Source organism: Micropterus salmoides, unplaced genomic scaffold (assembly GCF_014851395.1).
Source record: "Micropterus salmoides isolate LMB-PRFRI ecotype aquatic unplaced genomic scaffold, ASM1485139v1 Ms_hic_scaffold_14, whole genome shotgun sequence".
NCBI classification, from domain to species: Eukaryota; Metazoa; Chordata; class Actinopteri; order Centrarchiformes; family Centrarchidae; genus Micropterus; species Micropterus salmoides.
This window is the reverse complement of record NW_024040485.1, coordinates 34100096-34117174: the sequence shown is the minus strand read 5'-3', so window position 1 is coordinate 34117174 and position 17079 is coordinate 34100096. Positions and strand designations below refer to the sequence as shown.

General features: G+C 38.5%; 1 protein-coding gene across 1 annotated transcript; it reads right to left on the bottom strand.

The window, feature by feature from the left end:
• Nucleotides 1–15521: 15521 nt before the first annotated feature.
• LOC119902809 lies at nt 15522–16418 on the bottom strand (the record flags this gene model as incomplete). Its single annotated transcript, XM_038719185.1, has 1 exon — nt 15522–16418. A coding segment is annotated over one exon (897 nt), but the record flags the coding sequence as incomplete, so codon positions are not given.
• Nucleotides 16419–17079: the final 661 nt, after the last annotated feature.

Below are 17079 nucleotides of genomic sequence, written 5' to 3'. Positions count from 1 at the left end.
TAAACTACATGCCTTCTTTTAAACTACATATCTTATTTTAAACTACATGCCTTATTTTATATCTGCATGCTAAAGTTAGCTTAAACTACATGCCTTATTTTAAACTACGTGCCTTATTTTATAGCTGCATGCTAAAGTTAGCTTAAACTACATGCCTTATTTTATAGCTGCATGCTAAAGTTAGATTAAACTACATGCCTTATTTTATAGCTGCATGCTAAAGTTAGCTTAAACTACATGCCTTATTTTATAGCTGCATGCTAACGTTAGCTTAAATGGCATGCCTTATTGTAAACTACATACCTTATTTTAAACTACATGCCTTATTTCATAGCTGCATGCTAAAGTTAGCTTAAACTACATACCTTATTTTAAACTACATGCCTTATTTATAGCTGCATGCTAATGTTAGCTTAAACTACATGCCTTATTTTAAACTACATGCCTTATTTTAAACAACTCGCCTTATTTTATGGCTACATGCTAAAGTTAGCTTAAACTACGTGCCTTATTTATAGCTGCATGCTAAAGTTAGCTTAAACTACATGCCTTATTTTAGAGCTGCATGCTAAAGTTAGCTTAAAATCCATGCCTTATTTTATAGCTGCATGCTAAAGTTAGCTTAAACAACTCGCCTTATTTTATAGCTACATGCTAAAGTTAGCTTAAACAACTCGCCTTATTTTAAACTGCATGCCTTATTTTATAGCTGCATGCTAAAGTTAGCTTAAACTACATGACTTATTTTAGAGCTGCATGCTAAAGTTAGCTGATAATCCATGCCTTATTTTAGAGCTGCATGCTAAAGTTAGCTTAACAACTCGCCTTATTTTATAGCTGCATGCTAAAGTTAGATTAACTACATGCCTTATTTTATAGCTGCATGGTAACGTTAGCTTAAACAACTCGTCTTATTTTATAGCTGCATGCTAAAGTTAGCTTAAACTACATGCCTTATTTTATGGCTGCATGCTAACGTTAGCTTAAACTACATGCCTTATTTATAGCTGCATGGTAACGTTAGCTTAAACACTCGCCTTATTTTATAGCTGCATGCTAAAGTTAGCTTAAACTACATGCCTTCTTTTAACTACATGCCTTATTTTATAGCAGCATGCTAATGTTAGCTTAAACTACATGCCTTATTTTAAACTACATGCCTTATTTTAATCTACATGCCTTATTTTATAGCTGCATGCTAATGTTAGCTTAAACTACATGCCTTATTTTAAACTACATACCTTATTTTAAACTACATGCCTTATTTTATAGCTGCATGCTAAAGTTAGCTTAAACAACTTGTCTTATTTTATAGCTACATGCTAAAGTTAGCTTAAACTACATGCCTTCTTTTAAACTACATGCCTTATTTTATAGCAGCATGCTAATGTTAGCTTAAACTACATGCCTTATTTTAAACTACATGCCTTATTTTAATCTACATGCCTTATTTATAGCTGCATGCTAATGTTAGCTTAAACTACATGCCTTATTTTAAACTACATACCTTATTTTAAACTACATGCCTTATTTTAAACTACATACCTTATTTTATAGCTGCATGCTAAGTTAAGTGTCAACGTTAATAAAAATGTATTTCATAAGCTGCCTATAAATATTAAGATTTTTTAACCCTACCCACTACAAGTGTCTTACAAGGAAATAACAATTCTGTTAATTTATCAATAACCAGCCCTTATAAAATGTTAATAAACAGCTTAATAATGTTTATGACAGGTAAATAAACATCAACAAGTTCCTAATAAGGGCCTATAAGTATCTTATCAATAATAAATGAGTTAATTGTGCTTTAGTTACACTTATTTGTGTTATAAACATCTTTATAAAGTGTTTGATTATTTTTTAATTACTGCTTATTAACTGTTAATTACTGCTTATTACAAGCACCTTCAAATAAAGTGTTACCGAGACATATTTATATTTACTGGTGTTTTTAATTCTCTGCAATTATGCTTTTCTTTCTTTCTGATTTTCTTTAAGTCAGCCAAAGTGAAAGCACTTGTGATTAACTTAAAGAAAATAGAGCTCACAGCCGGATGCTGAGTTCATCAGTCAGTTATCGTCTATTCCATAAACCAATCACAATTACGCTTTTTGCGTTCCGCGTTCCGTCGGCATTACGTTGTCAACTGGCATTTGGGTCGGGGTCTTCTGCGTTTGCATCGCAGTGCATCTGGGAGTCTTTGTTTTTTATTGTTTTATTTTGATTTGATTTATTCTTTTTCTTTCTCCCACCCCTATTGGCTACTGGGGTTCTTGCCTGCCTGTTACAGTCGTGGCGTCCCACTCTCACTAACAACTACATTCTTTAACAGGCTTATGCGCACACACATGTACACACACACACATACAGACACATTCACCCACACGCACACAGACACAAACAAACTTAGGTTGTCCCTGGTAGAATTATTCCTGATGCTTTTCTTTCAGTTACTTATTTAAATTAATTATTATTCCAGCTCTCGTGGCTGTGCTGTGTTGCTTATTTAGAGTGTGTGACTGTTTCTTGTTTTCATTGTTCTCTTAGTTGTCTTACTATGTCAGCTGTTTATTGCTGCTGTTCGGCTGGTTGTCTTTTACTATTATTATTATTTTTATTGTTTTTTATTTTATAGTTGCATGCTAAAGTTAGCTTAAACTACATCCCTTATTTTAAACTGCATGCCTTATTTTATAGCTGCATGCTAAAGTTAGCTTAAACTACATGCCTTATTTTATGGCTGCATGCTAACGCTACCTTAAACTACATGTCTTATTTTATGGCTGCATGCTAAAGTTAGATTAAACTACATGCCTTATTTTATAGCTGCATGCTAAAGTTAGCTTAAACTACCTGCCTTATTTTATAGCTGCATGCTAATGTTAGCTTAAACAACATGTCTTATTTTATATCTGCATGCTAACGTTAGCTTAAACTACTTGCCTTATTTTATAGCTGCATGCTAAAGTTAGCTTAAACTACCTGCCTTATTTTATAGCTGCATGCTAATGTTAGCTTAAACAACATGCCTTATTTTATAGCTGCATGCTAACGTTAGCTTAAACTACATACCTTATTTTAAACTACATGCCTTATTTTATAGCTGCATGCTAATGTTAGCTTAAACTACATACCTTATTTTAAACTACATGCCTTATTTTATAGCTGCATGCTAATGTTAGCTTAAACTACATGCCTTATTTTAAACTACATACCTTATTTAAACTACATGCCTTATTTTATAGCTGCATGCTAATATTAGCTTAAACTACATGCCTCATTTTAAACTACATACCTTATTTTAAACTACATGCCTTATTTTATATCTGCATGCTAATGTTAGCTTAAAGTACATGCCTTCTTTTAAACTACATGCCTTATTTTATAGCTGCATGCTAATGTTAGCTTAAACTACATGCCTTATTTTAAACTACATACCTTATTTTAAACTACATGCCTTATTTTATAGCTGCATGCTAATATTAGCTTAATCAACATGCCTTATTTTATATCTGCATGCTTATGTTAGCTTAAACTACATGCCTTATTTTATAGCTTCATGCTAATGTTAGCTTAAACGACATGCCTTATTTTATAGCTGCATGCTAAAGTTAGCTTACACGACATGCCTTATTTTAAACTACATGCCTTATTTTATAGCTGCATGCTAACGTTAGCTTAAACTACATGCCTTATTTTATAGCTGCATGCTAAAGTTAGCTTAAACTACATGCCTTATTTTAAACTACATGCCTTATTTTATAGCTGCATGCTAAAGTTAGCTTAAACGACATGTCTTGTTTTATAGCTGCATGCTAACGTTAGCTTAAACTACATGCCTTATTTATAGCTGCATGCTAAAGTTAGCTTAAACGACATGCCTTATTTTATAGCTGCATGCTAACGTTAGCTTAAACTACTCGACTTATTTTATAGCTGCATGCTAACGTTAGCTTAAACTACTCGCCTTATTTTATAGCTGCATAATAATAATACAATAATAAATGAGTTAATTGTGCTTTAGTTAACACTTATTTGTGTTATAAACATCTTTATAAAGTGTTTGATTATTTTTTAATTGCTGCTTATTAACTGTTAATTACTGCTTATTACAAGCACCTTCAAATAAAGTGTTACCGAGACATATTTATATTTACTGGTGTTCTTAATTCTCTGCAATTATGCTTTTCTTTCTTTCTGATTTTCTTTTTTATAAGTCAGCCAAAGTGAAAGCACTTGTGATTAACTTAAAGAAAATAGAGCTCACATGCTGAGTTCATCAGTCAGTTATCGTCTATTCCATAAACCAATCACAATGTGTTTTAAGACTCCATATTATTGACATGGTGTCATGGTTTTGGGTTTTGATGTTGTTATTTTCTATTTTATGTTGTATCTCCTGTGTCTTGTCTTACTTTATTTCCTGCCCTCGTGTTTTCCCGCCCGTTTGATTGGCTGCCCTGTCCTAATTAGTTTCACCTGTGTCTACTTAATCTCCCCTCACTTGTGTGTTTAGTCTGTGCGCCTGCCTTGTCTTTGTCTATATGTCAGCTTTCTAGCCATTTCCCAGTGTTTTCCTGTGTTTTGGATTTTGGCCTGATGTATTAGACCGTTTAGATTTGGTTTATTGCTGCTTCCTTGGATGTGTTTCCTATGTGTCTGCCTGTGTGGACCTTGGCCTGCCTCAGCTTGCTGTAAGTCAGTGTACTCTTTTATTTTGAAAACCATAAAACTGAACCTGCCTCTGGTTCTGGGTCTGGTCCACTCCCTCGTGTTCCTCGTTGCCCACTTGAACTTACTGTGACACAAAGATATTATCTCTGTATGTTCCCTTTGCCTATAGGTTTAAAAATCATGATTGAAAAACCCTCGAGGAAGATCATTCAGAGACATCCCCTCCTAATGAAAGGCTTCCTGCTAAGTGTTGTTAAAATGTTTTATACCTATAAGATATTACAAATATTTCATTGATTCATGTATATATAGAATATGGGAATATATGTAGAATATAAGTAATTTAAGACTTCATCATCACTCTGCAGTTTAACAGTGTGTGACTCCCTCTAGTGGACGTTGTGGAGTATTCTGTTGTCTTTGCTCCAAAGGTTTTTGTACAGAGTTTTGGTGTTTCCTGTCACTGTGGGCTGCAGAGCACAGTAGTACACAGCAGAGTCTGTCACTTTAGCCGAGATGATCTGCAGATTCACACGCTTGTCTGTTTTGTTAATGTGAGCTGAGAAAACTGAACCAGGTGAATGAATCGTTCCTCCCTCTGTGATGTAGAGCAGGAACTGAAGTGGTATTGTCGGTACCACTGGATATTGTTGATGAGACCCTCATATTTACAGGTCAGGTTGATGTTTCCTCCCTCTGAAACATGTTCTTCAGGACTTTCTGGCGTTATGCTGTTCATGGAACCCAGGGCTGCAAAATGAGTCATTCATGTCAGTTAGTCTACAAGAGATTCTAACATCAAGAGACTCAACGGAGGTTCTTGACTTTCTGGATTCATTCAATAAACCAAATGTCTGTTTCTATCATGGAAGTTGTTCCCTTCCACAGAGAAACCTCTAGTTCTGAAATGTAGACCAAATATCTGGTTAATCCAGCAGGTTAATGAGCCTTTCATCTGTGTTCCAACACTCACCTATGAAGTGAGAGCAAAGTAAAAAGAGGTAAAGCAACATGTCTTTGGAGTTGTTAAAGCCAGACAGACAGCAGATGAGCAATGTTCTTCCACTGCAGTAGAATGAAGAAACTAAACAGCCTCTCTGCTGCACAGCCCTTCTCCTCAACATCAAGCTGATTGTGCTTTTAGTTCCTCAAACATTTCTGCTCTGGAGACGCAAAGAATCTCATTGGTTGAGTTGGACTTCAGTGGGCGGGGCCAGAGAATCCCCTTTTTAGAGATTGGCTGTCTACCAAAGTTCAGTTCAGCCAGTGAGATTATTTGTGCATCCAGAGCAGCTCTGCCTCAGAGAAATGTTTCCTTTCAGTTCTTCACACCACTGTGAGACCGAGGCAGGTCCCACTAGAAGGAAGCCTACCTGAAGACCTGCTCTCTATTCTGGGAACATGGAGGACATTTCATTAGGGACGTCCTGATCAGGTTCTTCTGTCCCCTACAGGTGCTTTGCTCAGTCTTTTAATATGACGTATCTGTCCACACAGAGTCCTGATCTGATACCTGTATGCTTGACAGTTGAATAATAGCTGTCATCTCATCTGATAAAACACATCATAGGTGGTCACAGGCCTTGTTGTAAAGCTCTAGTAGGACAGTGTCTGAAATATCCAGAGGGTAGGGCGCACCGTGACTCCAAAAGACTGTATAAACCTGTAATTCTCTACCACAGCTTTGAATTTAATCTTGGTAATCCTTTTGGCCTTGTCCCTGTCTGAAGGAAATGTCTCTCTCCTTTATAGTATCGTCAGTCTTTGTTGCTTTGGTGCAGCCTTTGCTGAGTTACCTGAGTTCACTCACTGTATTCGTTAGCTGCCGTATCAAAGTGGTATTTTTTATTTAATTTAACAGGGACAGTTCACATTAATCAACACCGTAGTTAGACTTCAATGTAAATGTACATCAGAACAATGTTTCAACAAGTACTGCAAGAAAAATACATTAAAAGTATCATGCATAACTACATTACAAAAGTGATTAAAGTACGTGTCATGGGGCTACCCCATGCCTTCATTTAAGCCAGCGGTAGCATTGGTCTTAGCATGCTGAGCTAACCTTAGCTGAACATTAGCATAGGACTTTTAGCATTAGCATTACCTTTAGCATATGGGCTAGCATCAATGGTCACATGGCTTGTGATTTCATGTCATTTCAAGTCAGTTCATTTAAGTACTAGTCAGAAGAGTTGAAATCATGATTGGATAAATACAACACATACACAGTTCATTTCAAGTCATTTATTTTAGCTTACTGGATTTACCCAAGGTCATCCAAATGTTTGTATGTTTCATTCACCTGTTCTCATCCTCAAGCAGGGATCTGGGTTGAAGGGGCAAACAGGAAGTGATGGAGTGTGGAGTAATTTACAGTGTGAGCCAGTACAGAGGTACTGGAGTACCTTAAGTTGCTGTTTTGAGAAGCTTTGTTCAGCATGTAACATTTCATTTCTGGTTTTATAGTTGATATATTGTGTATTGATGTAGCCAGAAATATTCTGGACTGTTGAGGTAACATATTGGTGTTTAATAGATTTCCAATTAACTTTGGTTTGTCTTGTAGGAGGGGCTTCTGGTATAAAGGAAGGAGGCAGAGGCTCCTCCTCCTTTATACCAGCAGCAGAGGACCTGGTATAAGTTTTTTGTGTTGTTTAATATCAGTTTGTAATGATAATTTGAATAGTTTATACTTAGTTTCCTCGTTTTTTTTTGTTTTTTTTTTGATCTATTTTTGCAATAATTCACCCTTGCACTACTGCACTTTCCACGTGTCTGGTGAAGAAATAAATTGAAGCACCAGGTGAAGAACTCCTGAGTCCATGTCTCCTCCTTCCAGCATGGGGCTAAACATTACAGTACGTATAAAAACAACAATTTAGTTCCAAATATCATCAGTATAGTGCCTTATCAAGTACTGCAAGAAGATAAAATACAAGATAGTACATAGATACATGACAAAAGTGACAGTACAGAATGTAAAAAATGTTAAGATTATGTAAATTCTTGAAGCTATATGCTTGAAGTCTGTTGTGCCTTAAGCCATGTCTGAAGTAGTAGTTTAAAAATGAAATAGTTGTTGCATTCACTCAATTTAATTCAACATATTTAGCTGATGCTTTTTATCCAAAGCGACCAGAGTGTGAATTATACAGTGACAACCGGGGGGGTCAACAATTTTTCCAGGTCCAAAAGAAAACCCAGTACAGCACAGACGCGGGCTTCAGTGAACCAAAATCTTCCAATGCTTACAATATCCTTGCCTATTTAACTAATGTCATCAGTCTGTAGATGATGATAAACCAAATTCATCACACCAGTTCACGGGTGCCCCATACCACACGACAACTTTTGTAGTCACAGGTCACCAAGAAGTCAAGAGCAAAACTGCCAGCAAGTCAGACAACAGCCGACCATCATGACCGCTCAAAACAAACCCACACATAAAATACAGTCTGCATTATTATCTCTAATTCCTAAGGTTTTATCGTTCTCATCAAGTTTAAAGTTTCAACTTACTCTTTTTTAGCAAATATCTCCTTTCCTCTTGTTCATGTTGTGAATGATGTCATCTGCGTCCAATAAGCAGTAGTCTGACAAACACTGTTGTTGGGGAAAACAAATGCCATTTTATTGTGAAAGGACTCACAAAACACTTCAAATGAAATAAAAAAACTCTATATTGATGTAAAAAGGTATCTCTACAATAACTAATCCCCATTTTCACTGCTCATGCCTAAACACCAGTGTGAAATTACATAGTGACAATGAAATGATAGGGTGGACTCTCAGCTAGCTAACATCAGATGGCTCATTTTAAGTAAAAGAAATGCTAAGAACACGATCCTGTCCTGAGCTTGTCTGAATTATATTATTTTGGCCGTGCCTTCTCTGTGCTTTGATTTTGGTTCCTCTGTGTCTGGGTTTCAGTCCTGGCTGTGTGTCTTGTTGGGGAGTCTGGGTTTTTATTCCATGTCTTTGTTCCTAGTCCTGTGCTTTAGTTCATGTCGTAGTATTTGCTTCTAGTTCTTTCTCTGCATCATTTTGGTTTAGTCTGCTCTGTGTTCTAGTTCTGTCTTCTCATTTAGGTTTTGTCTGCTATGATCCCTGTGTTATAGTTGGTCGGTGTGTGTCTGTTTACATGGGTTTCTGTTATTGTCTGAAATTAGATTCTTGTCTGGTAATTTGTAACGTGTTCTGTCTGTGTTGGTTATTAATTTTGCCCCATGTCTGCCTGTCAGGTGAGCCTCTCTGTTTCCCTGCTGTCTCTCTGCCTGCCTCGTTAACCTGATCCTGGTCACCTGTGTTGCTCCCTCCCAGCTCGTTAACCCATGTGTGTGTGTGTGTGTGTGTGTGTGTGTGTGTGTGTATATACTTGTTTGTTTCCTCAGTCTGTGTCCGGTCATTGTAGTGTGTAGACGTTCTGTCTCGTGTTGTATTGTTTTACCTGCCCTGCTCGTCGTGTCACCCTGTTTCTGTGGATTTGGATTTCTGTTGGATCACCTGTTTATTTGGACTTTTGGATTCTGGATTCAAGTGTGCTCGGTTTTAATTAAACCTTCTTTGAACTGCACTCGCTTGCTCTGTGTCCTGCATTTGGGTCCACCAACCTGCCCCACCATCAATCGTGACATTAATGCTTGTATTTCAGATACTGTATTGTTGGTTTGGACATCACTGCTGGGTGGATTGACATTTAATGCAATTGTAGCCAATTGGAATATAAGATTATTCCCTTCAGCTGAAGGGGCAAAAATAATCGTCAAATTTCTAGACTCACTCAGTTGTAGGAAGGTCTGGAACACCAGAACTTCACATGAATAAAACCAGCTGCCATGATTGCTGGATTTTAATGGGAACTATAATCCAATATTGTTGGCAAAACAATGGAAACTGATGTGTTTTAAAAATAATTTGATCTGAAGGCAACATGTAGATAGAAAATGAGAAGCCCCAGGATTGAACTTTGTGGTACACCACAAGAAATCACAGCCTGAGAGAACAACAGAGAAACTTTTATAATGACGAGAATAAAAGCAATGAGAACTTGAGTCTGTGATGCCAACCAGTTTATAGACATGTTTCATTCAAACTGTGTAAATGTTTTTCTCCAATACTGAAGTATAACAGTACATACAGTATATTGACAGTATTGCATACATTTGTTCAAGTTGAAACAAATCCAGACTTCATCATCACACTGAAGTTTAACAGTGTGTGACTCCCTCTAGTGGACGTTGTGGAGTATTCTGTTGTCTTTGCTCCAAAGGTTTTTGTACAGAGTTTTGGTGTTTCCTGTCACTGTGGGCTGCAGAGCACAGTAGTACACAGCAGAGTCAGACAGCTGAAGCTTCTGGATCTTCAGAGGAACTGACTTATCCTTGATTGTAGCATTAAATCTGTCTTTCGTGAACTCTGCAGCAAATCTGTTGTTTTTGAGTAACTTTTCAGCATGTACTTAGGAGACTCATTTACTTCTTGTTTGTACCAGAACAAAGTTGGACTTCTGTCACTGGTCTCAAAAGTACAGCCAAGTGTAACTGTGTCTCCTTCAGCAGCAATGACATCTCCTGCTGGCTGGGTCACTCTGTCTTCTCCTTTACACTCTGGGGAAGAAGAGAACATGCAGAGGAAGAGATGGATCAATAAAGATGATTGATTAAAGGAGAACAATCAGTAGGTTTAAAGAGTTACCTAGCCAGAGAGTCAGAATCAGGATGTTTCTCAGCCAGTGGTTCATGTCTGCAGTGAGAGGGGAGGAGAGAGAGGAAGAACATTGATACTCTGATGGATCTGGGCCTTCACATCATTGGCCCTTCCTCTTCATCATCTGTTGTCTTTTCTGACCTTGAGTCTCAGTTTTGCTCCTCCCTTAATCCCTCCCTCCTTCCTCTCACAACTCTGACAAATAGTGAGTTTGTCTCTGCTGTGGTTCTGTAATTCACTACATGACATCATTTCCATCAGTTAACAAGAACCTGATAAGGTAAAACTGGTTGACTCTTGACAGAACATGTGAAGGTCCTGACTGAGGTCAATCTTTAGACAGACGATATACAACTATTCAATTACACATGACAGCCACATTAATTACTTATTCAATACATTACTCAAACAGTACTATTCACATTATTACATTTGTGTCACATTTTCGGACAAATCATATCATGAGACGTCTTTACAAAAATAAATTGAGTAAACTAGATGTTAAGCTCCAGACAGGAAGATTGTTTGCATATGTAAAATTTTCCTTCTATTGTTTCATGCTTGATCATTACTTGGTCATCCATGAATTCTGTTCTGTTCTGTAAACAATTTAATTGACCATCATTGGTTTACAAATGTTTTAATCTCCAGATTGGATCCTGTATATTTGACCAAGGCCATCGTAGTGGGGGGTGAAAGCATTTAGCAATTATAGTCATTGCATAGAAGTAAATGTTGAAAAAAGGTTGAAATGTGTTGACATTTCGGATGACGTGTGTTGGAGGGGGGTTTTGGGGGGTGGGGGCAGTGGGTAATGGGGGTGGGGCACAGGGACTGCTTACAGAATTTGTGCAACGACCCGGTATATCTGACAGATGCTGAGTCAGAGCCTTGACATCATGTGTTTTTACAGAATGGACATTTTAATTATTTACTTCTTAAGGATCAAACAGCAGTGGAGAGAAAGGACTTCCTTGGTTGAGAACTCTCAGCTATTAGGCTGCTGATAGTCTCTCTTTATATAAACACCATCCAACATCATTATCATCCTTTGTCAGAATTTATTTAAAATAACATTTCAGAACTTGTAGTATCTTCCACATGCTGCTGCTGCATTGTTTTGTTTTGTTTAATCACCAGCACCACAAGTTCAGATCATAAACCACTGAAGTTTAACAGTGTGTGACTCCCTCTAGTGGACGTTGTGGAGTATTCTGTTGTCTTTGTTCTAAAGGTTTTTGTACAGAGTTTTGGTGTTTCCTGTCACTGTGGGCCTCACAGCACAGTAGTACACAGCAGAGTCTGTCACTGCAGCAGAGGAGATCTGCAGATGAAACTCCTTTGCTGTTTTCTCATGTGCAAAAGAAAAACCTGGTTTCTCTAAATATTCTTTGATGAGAAACTGTGGAGATGAACTGGTCTTCTGTTGATACCAGCAGAGGTAGTTTACAGATCCTGAATAGTTGCAGGAGAGAGTCACAGAGTCTCCTTCCAAAGCCAGCATTACATCTTTAAATGGTTTCACTAAATCCTCAGAGGATCCTGAAAAAGACAAAGATAGATTTCACTCTGACATTTATATTTCTTTAAAGTGAGAGAGAAACACTTGAGAATATGCACAACTTTTCTGAATCATGTTTAAAATCTGCTGTTAATTTTCACTCACCAGTGTGAAACATGAAGATGATCATCCAAACTAAGCAGAGCTGCATCATTTCCACTTGTACTGAATGAACAATAGAGAGAACACAGCAGCTCTTCACTTCTAACATGAAGCCTTTCATATTCAGTTGTGGAGCTCCTCCTCTTGCTGTGCTCTGTTTCCATTCAGGCTGATGGAAGCTTTAGAAATGACAGTGATGCTGCAGTCATCATCATCCAAGAAGGTCAGACTGAAGGAGGAATCTGCAGGAAATTCACCTGAAGGAATCTGGACACAAACACCTGGCTGAAACCTCCAATCTGCAAACTGTACACAACTTCTGTTGGAGCCCGAAACCTGGTTAAACTTAAAGATCCCCACTACCCATAATGCTCCTGTGAATCCTCCCCCAGTGTTTCATTAGCAGCTGGAACCACAGTGACTCTGATAAAACAGGAATTAGCAGAATCCATCTGATATGAAGCTGTGGTTTGAATACCACTTCCCTCCTCTTTGAAGAGTAGTCAGATATCTGGGTTCAGGTTTTTGTACAGCCTCTTCTACACTTTGTATCACTGTGTTTCTAGAGCACAGTAGTAGAGAGCTGTGTCTGCCAGGGTTAGATCTCTGATGGTCAGTGTAGTTGATGTTGCTGATGTTTCAGATTCATATCTTCTATCAGGAATATGTTCACTACCACTCCATGATTTTGCTCCTTTCCAGAGTATAAACTGAGGTGCCTGAAGGTCAGAATGATGTTTGTACCAGTAAAGGCGAATATAGTCTTCATCTGTCTGATAGTTGCATGTGAGTGTGACAGATTGTCCTTCTCTTTCACTGACTTCCTCTCGTTCAGGAGAGATTGTGTCTCCAGCTATTAGTCCTGGAAAAAGTAGAGCAAATGAAGCCATTAGACTAACATTGTTCATGAGGCTGAGAGGAGAAGACAGTGGAAAATGGCAGCTGTACAGTGTTACTCTGTGGACACAAACACTCCAACACTCACCTATGAAGTGAGAGCAAAGTAAAAAGAGGTAAAGCAACATGTCTTTGGAGTTGTTAAAGCCAGACAGACAGCAGATGAGCAATGTTCTTCCACTGCAGTAGAGTGAAGAAACTAAACAGCCTCTCTGCTGCACAGCCCTTCTCCTCAACATCAAGCTGATTGTGCTTTTAGTTCCTCAAACATTTCTGCTCTGGAGACGCAAAGAATCTCATTGGTTGAGTTGGACTTCAGTGGGCGGGGCCAGAGAATCCCCTTTTTAGAGATTGGCTGTCTACCAAAGTTCAGTTCAGCCAGTGAGATTATTTGTGCATCCAGAGCAGCTCTGCCTCAGAGAAATGTTTCCTGAATGTCCACTTTCAGTTCTTCACACCACTGTGAGACCGAGGCAGGTCCCACTAGAAGGAAGCCTACCTGAAGACCTGCTCTCTATTCTGGGAACATGGAGGACATTTCATTAGGGACGTCCTGATCAGGTTCTTTTGTCCCCTACAGGTGCTTTGCTCAGTCTTTTAATATGACGTATCTGTCCACACAGAGTCCTGATCTGATACCTGTATGCTTGACAGTTGAATAATAGCTGTCATCTCATCTGATAAAACACATCATAGGTGGTCACAGGCCTTGTTGTAAAGCTCTAGTAGGACAGTGTCTGAAATATCCAGAGGGTAGGGCGCACCGTGACTCCAAAAGACTGTATAAACCTGTAATTCTCTACCACAGCTTTGAATTTAATCTTGGTAATCCTTTTGGCCTTGTCCCTGTCTGAAGGAAATGTCTCTCTCCTTTATAGTATCGTCAGTCTTTGTTGCTTTGGTGCAGCCTTTGCTGAGTTACCTGAGTTCACTCACTGTATTCTGTTAGCTGCCGTATCAAAGTGGTATTTTTATTTAATTTAACAGGGACAGTTCACATTAATCAACACCGTAGTTAGACTTCAATGTAAATGTACATCAGAACAATGTTTCAACAAGTACTGCAAGAAAAATACATTAAAAGTATCATGCATAACTACATTACAAAAGTGATTAAAGTACGTGTCATGGGGCTACCCCATGCCTTCATTTAAGCCGGCGGTAGCATTGGTCTTAGCATGCTGAGCTAACCTTAGCTGAACATTAGCATAGGACTTTTAGCATTAGCATTACCTTTAGCATATGGGCTAGCATCAATGGACACATGGCTTGTGATTTCATGTCATTTCAAGTCAGTTCATTTAAGTACTAGTCAGAAGAGTTGAAATCATGATTGGATAAATACAACACATACACAGTTCATTTCAAGTCATTTATTTTAGCTTACTGGATTTACCCAAGGTCATCCAAATGTTTGTATGTTTCATTCACCTGTTCTCATCCTCAAGCAGGGATCTGGGTTCAAGTTTTTTGCATTTTCTCTTTAATGACTGTTTTAGCTTCAGATTTACTTGCAGAACTTGTATATCAACTGACTTTGATTTAAGTGCTTGTTTTGCCAGAATATCAGCGTCTTCATTTCCTTCTACCCCTACATGGGCAGGAACCCAAACAAAGCAGACAGTCCAGCCCTTATGATATAATCTACATAGAGAGCTATGAATACTAAATACCAGATCCAGCCTACAGGACTTAACAGATTTAATACTGGTGAGCGCTGCCCAGCTATCTGCAATGACCACCTTGCTTTCCTTATTTTCTTCTATCCACTGTAATGCCATCAAAATGGCCATAAGCTCAACTGTATATACTGACAGATGATCTGGTTCTCTTTTTTAATGCCTAGTTTGTATGCTGGGATGTATATGGCAGCTCCTGTCCGTCCGGTCTCTGGATCTTTAGAGCCATCAGTAAAGACCATGTGGTTATCTCTATAGTGCTGCTCTATGTAACTTTCTGATATTCTTCCCGTGTGTGCTTGCTTGGGTTTCTTTTTGATTATTTGCTGTACATGCAGGTCAATGGATGGATTTACAAAAAACCACGGAGGAGGATCTGGATATGGGACTACTGGGATATATTTTATACTGCACAGGCCAAGACTTTCTGCTTTCGCATTTCCCACCCATCCAAAACTGAAACAGCTACTTTTATTGTGTTCCCAACATTCTTCTAGGCTGGCTTTAGCGCGGGGTGAGAGCTACAGTGTCCCTGAAGATTAGCCCAGTATGTTAGCATAATTCTTGTTCTTCTTATTCTTAGTGGCTGTTCCCCCAATTCCACTTGCATGGCAGCCACTGGAGAGGTCTTAAATGCTCCACTGCATGTCCTTAACGCTTGTGCCTGTTCCACATCTAGTTTTTCTAAGATGCCATTCTTCAATTCAATTAAATTTTATTTATATAGCGCCAAATCACAACAACAGTTATCTCACAGCGCTTTTCATAAAAGAGTTGCATACAGAGGGAGAGAAAGTAGAGGAGAGAGGAGCTCAGTGCATCATGGGAAATCCCCCGGCAGTCTAGGCCTATAGCAGCATAACTAAGGGATGGTTCAGGACTACCTGAGCCAGCCCTAACTATAAGCTTTATCAAAGAGGAAAGTCTTAAGCCTACTCTTAAATGTGGAGATGGTGTCTGCCTCCTGAACCCAAACTGGAACCTGGTTCCACAGGAGAGGAGCTTGATAGCTGAACGCTCTGGCTCCTAGTCTACTTTTGGAGACTCTAGGAACCACAAGTAACCCTGCATTCTGGGAGCGCACTGCTCTGGTGGGGTAGTAAGGTACTATGAGCTCTTTAAGATAAGATGGTGCCTGACCATTAAGAGCTTTGTAGGTAAGAAGAATGATTTTAAATTCTATTCTGGATTTTACTGGAAGCCAATGCAGAGAAGCTAAAACAGGAGAAATGGGATCTCTTTTCCTGGTTCCTGTCAGAACACGTGCTGCAGCATTCTGGATCAGCTGAAGAGTCTTAATGGACTTTTTCGAGCAGCCTGATAATAAGGAATTGCAGTAATCCAGCCTAGAAGTAACAAATGCATGGACTAGTTTTTCTGCATCATTTTTAGACAGGATGTTCCTGATTTTCGCAATATTACGTAGGTGAAAAAAGGCGGTCCTTGAAATTTGCTTAATGTGAGACTTAAACGACATGTCCTGATCAAAGATAACTCCAAGATTCCTCACAGTGGTGCTGGAGGCCAGGGCGATGCCATCCAGGGAAACTATATCTTTAGATAATGCGTCACGGAGGTGCTTAGGCCCCAGAGCAATAACTTCAGTTTTATCTGAGTTTAACATAAGAAAATTACAGGTCATCCAGGTTTTAACATCCTGAAGGCACATTTGAAGTTTAGCTAACTGATGAGTTTCATCTGGCTTGATCGATAGATATAACTGAGTATCATCTGCATAACAATGAAAGTTTATGGAATGTTTCCTGGTAATATTGCCTAAAGGAAGCATATATAAAGTGAAGAGGATTGGTCCGAGGACAGATCCTTGAGGAACTCCATGAGTAACTTTGGCGTGCATGGAGGACTCATTGTTAACATGTACAAACTGAAATCGATCTGATAAATAGGACTTAAACCAGCTTAGAGCGGTTCCTTTAATGCCAATGAAATATTCCAGTCTCTGCAATAGGATCTGATGGTCAATGGTATCAAATGCAGCACTAAGATCTAATAAAACCAGTACAGAGACAAGTCCTTTGTCTGATGCAATAAGGAGGTCATTAGTAATTTTCACCAGTGCTGTCTCTGTGCTATGATGAGCTCTAAATCCTGACTGAAAATCCTCAAATAAACTATTGCTCTGTAGAAAGTCACACAGCTGTTTAGCAACTGCTTTCTCCAGAACCTTATAGAGAAATGGAAGGTTAGATATAGGTCTATAGTTGGCTAAAACATCAGAAGAGGTTTAATTACAGCTACTTTAAAGTACTGTGGTACATAGCCTGTTGATAAAGATAGATTGATCATATCTAGTATAGAGGTGCTGACTAAGGGTAAACATCTTTAAGCAGCCTAGTCGGGATGGGGTCTAAGAGGCAGGTTGATGGTTTAGATGAAGAAATTATTGAAGTTAGTTGGTAAAGATTGAGGGAAGCAAAAAAGTCTAAACATGT